Genomic DNA, 8,258 nt, shown 5'->3' on the forward strand with positions numbered 1-8,258 from the left:
TGGCAATGAAGGTGAAGCATCAAGAGCTGCAGAGCCTGAGGAATTCCAGGATCTTCTCAGGTTACATTTCTTGAGAAAGGTATTCACTCTTTCTTCACATGCATTAGTGGCTCACTGAGGTGGCAGGTGCAGTTGAAACCCACAGTTACATTAACATTAGCAGCTACATTACATATCAGCCATATGAAAGCAAGGGCCTGAGGCTTAAGGCAGGACGTGGCTGCCCTAAGGCAAACTCTGAATGCGCTCACACCAACCTCTGTGCTCAGAATAGGCCTGAGACATAACATCACTGTCGACCATGCCAGGTAACTCTTTAGACTTCAAGGGTCCAGAAGTACCATCATATTTTGCCATCTTCTTTCAACTTTCTAAGAATATAAGGACTCATGTTCAGTGATTTTAATTCTTCTCTCTCTAGACTCAAGGAAAAAAGTTCTGTTCCACACCCCGATCCCTGCATTCCCATTGCCGCTTCCCTTCTTGTGATAATTGTTAAAAGAGACCCTTTTTTTTTCAGTGAAGCAGTTTGTGGTTCCTGTTTGACCCTAAGTTCACATAAAAGTTTGATCATATGTCTAATGAATTGGGAAGATGTCTGCAATGTCTCTAATGCATTACTATATGTAAACTCCGTTTTTCCTGTTTTGCTTGGTATTTGCGCCTGCCTGAAGGCATAGAGAGAAATCAAAGGTCAGCTGTTAAAGAAATGAGGCAAGAAAAGAAAACAGTTGACCAGCAAAGAGGCACCTTCTTAAGCACAACAGCCAGGTGCAGAGCTGTGGGAAGCAACTTCTCAGTCCCTGTCCTAGAAAAGAAGATCTTCTGCTAAGGCTGGGAAAAGGCAGATCAGATGACATAGGCCTAACAAAAGCTCTGCCTTCTGTAAGGACAGATGTTGTAAGCACGTTGTATGTACTTTGGGGTGATTTGGGGTAAGCAAGGAAAGACTTCCCTTTTGTGAGGGAAAACACTGACAGAATAGGGACTGGTCCAGAGAAGCCTCCTCTGTGTTCTGTGCTTAAAGATGGGAAAGCGCAAACACCTGAACCACAGCTAGGCACAATTCAGCAGTATTTTGGGGACAGTCAGCTTGAGGTAGAGACATAGCAGGCAGTAGCCCAAAGCAACATATGGCCAGCAGCAGGAGAATCGCAAGAGCTCTGGAACACAAAAAAACCAGAAGTCCAGATATGAGGGAGCAATTCCTTGGGGGTTCTGGAGAATGGTGACCCTCCTCCCATGCAGATGTTACCAAATCACCTCACGTTCCCAGCAGCTTCAGGAAATCCAATTCCCCGGTCTTTCTTCCTAGCTGCTCATCCTATTTCAGTCTCTTCTGTTTACCCTTTCCCTCACATGGTGGCCTGGTTCAACCCTTCACCTTTGCAATGGCAAAATGCCTTGCGACACATTTACTTTGGCTGTGTTGCCCTTCTCAGTAATGCCATGCCATTATCCTTACCCTTACCCATGCCCAGGGCATGGGAGATAGGCTTGTGCAGGCCAGTTGTGCTTGCAGTATTATCAGAGAAACTTCTCTGAGGAAGCTTTGTCAGGGGTCAGACCAGCTGCATTTCCAAGCAGAAGAACTTGGTCTGGCCTCCTGAGGCCTGTTGTGAGTTCTGCGAGTAGCTTTGCTTTTTTGAATGAAGATTACTTCGGTCAATTCCTCGAGGCTGTGCAGCCAAGGTTTGCTGTGGTGTGGTAGAGTATTCTGAACTGCCTGTCCATATGGCTATTCAGACAAGCCTTTTCTAAGCAACGCCGACCTTTACATCCCACAGAGCTTTGCGAGGAGAGTGCCCAAGGGAAGGGAACAAAGGAGTTGGCACATCTTTGCACTCTCTGCATCCCTGAGGTTGTTTGGATCTGGTATGACCTGCTTCAATTGATGGGTGCTTTCACTTGCCCTTGAAGGGTCACTGTGCTCTGACCATGCTGTCCCACTCATCCCAACATGTCCCCCAGGCAGGGAGTCAGCTATCTGCAGCTACAGATACCTCCGCAGCAAGCCCCAGGGAGAAAGAGGAAAACTTTGCTTCCCTGAAGAAGCCTGGCTCCTACGCTCTCTGATTCCCAGGCTCTCACATCTGTTCACATGAATGAGTGCCCCAAACAGGCCGGGCCTCTGAGAAGAAAACCAGCCAGTTGTCAAAGTCTTCAAAAGTCAAAGACTTCAGAAGTAGTGTTATCAGGTGGATTTGTGCATTTTCTACTAAGAAAGCCAGCAAGCACTTGAATGAGAAAAGGGACGGGACAGTCAAGAGTTGGATCAGCCTATTTGTGAGATATATCCGGTTTGCAATGGAAAAGATGGAGGCCCTTCAGAGCCTGGGACATGAGGGCATAAGCAGCAAAGCAGATAGATAGAATCATAGAATCATAGAATTGTTTAGGCTGGAAAAGACCTTTAAGATCACCAAGTCCAACTGTCACAACCATTAACCTAACACTGCCATCCCACCACTAAACCATGTCCCTAAGCACCTCATCTACCCGTCTTTTAAATACCTCCAGGGATGGGGACTCAACCACTTCCCTGGGCAGCCAATTTCAGTGCTTGACCACCCTTTCATTGGAAGTTTTTTTCCTAATGTCTAACCTAAACTTTCCCCGGTGTAACTTGAGGCCATTTCCCCCCAGTCCTATCGCCCGTTACCAGGGAGAAGAGACTGACCCCCACCTCGCTACAGCCTCCTGTCAGGCAGTTGTAGAGGGTGGCAAGGTCTCCCCTCAGCCTCCTCTTCTCCAGGCTAAACAACCCCAGTTCCCTCAGCCGCTCCTCATCAGACTTGTGCTCCAGACCCCTCACCAGCTTTGTTGCTCTCCTCTGGATGAGGTCCACCAACGCAACGTCTTTCTTGTAGTGAGGGGCCCAAAACTGAACACAGTATTCAAGGTGCGGCCTCACCAGCATCGAGTAGAGGGGCACGATCGCTTCCCTGGCCCTGCTGGGCACACTATTCCTAATAGAAGCCAGGATGCCATTGATGCCTCTTCGGGCCTCTGTTTGCTCCACCTACTCCTCAAATATCCTGTATTTTTCTTTTTTTCAGAGATGGAGGCTCCTGCTCTGGTGATTCAGACCAGTGTTGCTGGGGTAAAGGGGAAAGAGGCCAGAAAGAACACAGTTTGCTGTGCATGCAAGGGCACTTCTGTTTGTTTGATGTATCTCAAAAATTGCTGTAGAGATTATGCGTTAAATACTTTTAAAAATTTATTAAACACATAAAACACAGCTCTTGTCCAAGATCAAAATAAGTATCTTCTCAGTGATAAACAATGAAGCAAAGAGGAATGTAAAAGAAGTTGTATTTCAGTCATCACATGTACAGTCATCATACATGTACTTTGTCAACAGGTGACTGGAAAACTGGATCCCATACAACCCAGGTGACAGAACTGGGGAGATAATCTCCTTGGAACAGCTGCAGCTCTGCTAGAACCAGGTTCACCTACCAGCAGAATAAGGTTCTGCCACTTTCTCTCGTAAAGGAACGGTGATTAAGACTAATTCTAAGAATATCCCTCACCTCTGGACTCTTATTTGCATTGCATAGCAGCTGTGCTAATACTCATCCTGCTGTGAAGGATGACACATGGATTTCTAAACATGGTCCTGCCAGGGGACACAAAACCGATGCTCAGGAGGTGCCTCTGGGGGGAAAGAAAGAAAGAAGGGATAACAGAGAACACTAGGGTGAAAAAATTTATTTCAGAGACGTCATTCATCCATTTGTCTATCTTAGGTATTTCTGAAGTGCCATAGTCTCACTGTAGTATCTAAGCACCATTAGCACAACAGGAATTTACAGTATTCTACAGAGCTCCCTCAGCTGGCAGGAGGATCTGGGCACCAGCTGGTGACCATGGGTCTGGGGTGGACTGTGCTAGGGATGGTATGCTGGAATGATTGTAGCTAATTACCTTTCACTTTTTCCAGTAGTCTCCCACTATAATCCTGAGGGAGGAGACGGCTGGTAGGGAAGCCCGTGAGCTAGCTAGTAAACCTTCTGGTTCTTGACTTTTAGCACATGCCCATACCTCTGTCTTCTGAATTTGGCTTGTGAGTTTGTGCTGCCCACAGAGCAATTAAATCCCTGGAAGACGAGGAACATACCCTGTAACTTCTGCAACAGCAAAGGAAGGGTGGTGCCCAGATCCTCCTCTCCAGCTACGTGATCACAAACAGCAAAGGGCAGGCAGGCTAGGGGAAGTGAATTATTTCAGCCAAGTGACACTGAACAGGGAAAACTAACAGCGGCTGTGGAAAGGAACTCCAGAAATGTGCTTACACTGGTGAGCAGCCCAGTCCTAGCCGCTAAGACTACTGCACTGGCAATGTGTTGTGAACCCTAAGGCCACTTTGATTTGGCATACAGTTTTAAATAAGTTCATAAAGATCTTAGAAATAAACACATGTCAATCCTTGTAATTTATAGAGCACTGTTAAGTAACACAGCACTTCACAAAGCACATAGAAAGGAAAAGAAATGCTCTGAGGACTGCTGCAAAAGCATATTTGGGGGCAGCTGGCTTCTCAAACGAGAATCTCGATGTGAGAGGGTTTCCCTTTGAGTTGAGCTCAGCTATGCGCAGACCTGGGTTCGATTCCATTTATCTGCTACAGCGACTCCGTTCAGATTGCCAAGAGAAAAGCTGCATTCACAAGATGCCTTTCCCTGGCAAACAGGGCTTCTCAGCCAAACAGACAGTTTTAGTGCTGTAGATCTCCTTTAGGAAGCTTAAACTGGAATTGGGTCAGACCCACACAAATTGATCAGTTCTACAGCTGGACTGCAGTATAACCTCTGAATTCAGTTAAAAATGAGCCGACCAACTGAGAGGTGTAGTATCCCTCCTGAAAGTCTGCTAGCAAATTAAAATCTTGACACTTCTGGAACCATTACTCACATTTCCAAGCTGCCTTCCAGAAGTAGAATAGAAATCAAGAAGTCATTGGTTTGAAGCTGTTCATAAAAAACCAAACCAAACCAAAAAAAACCACACACAAAGCTAAAAGCAAAAATGTGCATTTGCATTGAAAGCTTTGGTTTCTATGTAAACAAAGCCCATCCCATTTCTGAAAGCTCCTTCAACTTCCCTGAGCGGCTACACATAAAGGTGCCTTGTTCCTCTAGGAGCTGCAAGCAATTTCATGCTCCCCCTACAGCTCCTTTTTATTAAATTATATGAACAAAACATTTTATCAGTAGAGTGTCAAGAAGTGGCTTGGGGCTTGCAGAAAGGATCCCTGCAACCCTTGGAGAGTAGCAAGTTCTGTAGAGCAAGCCATTCACAAGCATCCCTGCCAACAGCTGCTCAAATCCATGGATCTTCTTAGCATCGTTATTTCCTTCATCTCTTCTACACCACAGCTCCAGTCCTTTCACTGGCTTCAGCCTGCATTCCTTCTACCAGAGACCTACTGAAGCCACGGAGCCAGCTGCAGGATTAGTAAAGTACACTGCAAACCCAGAAATCTTTTCTAAGCTCCAGCAGTGCTGGATAAGCAAAACTAGTTGGGTATCATCACTAAAATGATCAGCAGCAACACAGCCAAAAATATAAACAACGTAAACTGTTGCACTGCGATTCCTTGTAGTTAAAACCATGAGGGGTGTACATCCTACAACAGCCACTGGTAGGTACCTGTGTAAAATGAGGGGGAGAGCACTACGCCGAGTGACATTTAGAAGTCATTCCTTGCAACCATAGAGGCCACATATTTTTATATAGCTATATAAAGAAATAATTCAATTCCAGATCTTACACACAAACACACACACACACACACACAAAGTAATCAGTGTAAAACTGAATGTCCTGATGTGAAAATTCAGATGTTTTGGTACAAAACCTATTTCTCTCAGCTTCTTACTAAGAAATGCTAGTATGTACATTATGTTCAGCATTTTGAGAAGTATTGATATGGTGTAGTGTCACACAGCTGGCCGTTTTGACCACTGCCACAGCGTGTGCACTCATGATCGCTCACACATGAGTGGAGGTATACTTAGTGTAAAAGCTAGTTCGTACATATGTGACTACATACGTATAGATGTTATTTACACACATGCGCACACACACTGCTCAAAATGGGACTTGAGAAATACTGGTTTGGAATCAGGTCAGTCCCAGTACCCTGTTGTTCCATCTGTCCCATTTTGCAACACAGATTACACCAGCCCACTTGAACCATATCTGTGATTCCAAATTCTGCAGAAAGAGGAGGCTACCAGTACAAACTCACAGGCGACCTCCATACACCTGTGAAGTTGTGTACCACAGTCTTAGCAGCAGCAAGTATAATTCTGAGTATTTTTTTTTAAGCCTCCAGGTATGACAGTTTTCTACATCAGTTACCTCACCAGTTCCAAGATTTCAGAACAGGCCACGTCCCTATCCTGCAGCTCCGTTGTTGCTACCATCCAAGCAACATTTGCAGAAAACCTTTGCAGGCATGCCTTCCTTTCTGGTTTGGGGTATGCCTACATGTTCCTTTTACAAGCAGACCCAAGTGGTCTTTGCCTGTGCTTCAAGCTGGCCCGCACACTGTATATGCATCATGCTGAATCTCCAGCTTCTCAGCAGGATTTACTTAGCTTTGACCTTCCTGACTGCTGTATGAGACACAGAGCTGGCACGGTGAGCTTCCATAGACCTGTGCAATATTACATAGATCACAACATTTTAGCTGTGAGTGGAACAAAGCCCTTAAGGACCCCATCTCCCACCTTATTTCCCTCGACACGACCACACACGTGTATATTGCATGACCAAGCAGCTTCTCATCATGATACCTGATGTTTTGCGTTCTCTCCTCAGGGTTCCAGGCAACCACCTCTCACAGGGAGGTGGGAGAAACATCTGCACCTTGGCCACGTGGCAGATGGCATCCGATTCTAGTACCAGGATGCAGAACTACCCACTGCAACCCCTGCTCACTTTTTGTCCATGCCTGAGGTGCATTGGGAGGAGGAGATGACTGAAAAGGGCAACATGGGCCAAAGGCATTACTCTGGCCAGCTGCCTATAATCCAGGGGCCCTGGTGTTGTCACACCCTTGTCCACCCCCTTGTCCCTTAGGCACATTTTGGACAGGCCTGGACCAGCAGCTGCATCCTAGATCACCCCCAGAATTCACCTAGCGACACTGCCTACCACACATGCACCCGCTGGTGTGAGACTAAGTAGGAATTGCGACTGAAGCTCTTCCCACAGTGGGAGCACTTGAAAGGTTTCTCCCCGGTGTGGGTGCGACGGTGACGGATGAGGGTAGAGTTGTCACTGAAGCAGGTCCCACACTCAGCACACTTGTAGGGCTTCTCCCCAGTGTGGGTGCGACGGTGCTGGACAAGGTGCGAGCGCTGGCTGAAACTCTTTCCACAGTCAGGGCACAAGTATGGCTTCTCACCTGTGTGGACGCGCCGGTGGATGACCAGCTTAGAGCTCTCACTGAAGCACTTGTTGCAGTCAGCACACTTGTAGGGCTTCTCGCCCGTGTGGAGCCGCTGGTGGGCAATGAGGTTGGAGCTGTCGCTGAAGCGCTTCCCGCACTGGGGGCACTTGTAGGGTTTCTCACCTGTGTGAAAGTTGGCATGGCGGAGCAGGCCTGAGTTCTGGTAGAAGTTCCTCCCACACTTGGCACAGACATAAGGCCTCTCGCCAGTGTGGTTGCGCTGGTGCTGCACCAGGTGGGTGCTCTGGCTGAAGCTCTTCCCGCAGTCCTTGCACTGGTAGGGCCGCTCACCCGTGTGGACACGCTGGTGCTGGATGAGGTGGGAGCGTCGGCTGAAGCTCTTGCCGCAGTCAGCACACATGTACGGCTTCTCCCCGGTGTGGATCCTCTGGTGGCGGATCAGGTCGGAGCTGCGGTTGAAGCTCTGCCCGCACTCGACGCAGATGTAGGGCTTCTCTCCCATGAATGCCGGCTGGTGTACCACCGTCTCCTTCCGCTTCCGAAAGCCGCAGCGAGAAGTCTTCTCCAGCCCCAGCCCCGTCTCTGGGGAGAGAAGGTCTGGCCTTGGGCGAGACACCTCCCGGTCGCAGCTTGGAGGAGAAGCTTCCCTCATGAAAAAGTCTGAAATGGTCCCACAGGGTTCGGCTGCCTCCAGCCCATCTCGCTGGAGATCCCCCTCATTTTCACTCATGCTCCCATCACCTGCTGGGACAGACGGAGAGTCCAGACACACCCGACGCCTTTAGTCATGGCCCGCACCCCCTCTTCTCCGCCCAGCCTGGCCGCCGCAGCC

At 48.0% G+C, this 8,258-nt stretch overlaps 1 protein-coding gene across 1 annotated transcript; it reads right to left on the minus strand.

Annotated features, from left to right (window-relative positions):
* Positions 1–3,504: 3,504 nt before the first annotated feature.
* LOC104124188 (zinc finger protein 239) lies at positions 3,505–8,252 on the minus strand. The gene is made up of 2 exons (XM_035892087.1): positions 6,807–8,252; positions 3,505–6,667 (listed from the first exon to the last, which is right to left on the minus strand). The coding sequence occupies exon 1, from the start codon at positions 8,154–8,156 to the stop codon at positions 7,164–7,166; it is 993 nt and encodes a 330-aa protein (XP_035747980.1). The 5' UTR covers positions 8,157–8,252; the 3' UTR covers positions 3,505–6,667; positions 6,807–7,163.
* Positions 8,253–8,258: the final 6 nt, after the last annotated feature.

Source organism: Egretta garzetta, unplaced genomic scaffold, assembly GCF_000687185.1.
Source record: "Egretta garzetta isolate BGI_Z169 unplaced genomic scaffold, ASM68718v1 scaffold293, whole genome shotgun sequence".
NCBI classification, from domain to species: Eukaryota; Metazoa; Chordata; class Aves; order Pelecaniformes; family Ardeidae; genus Egretta; species Egretta garzetta.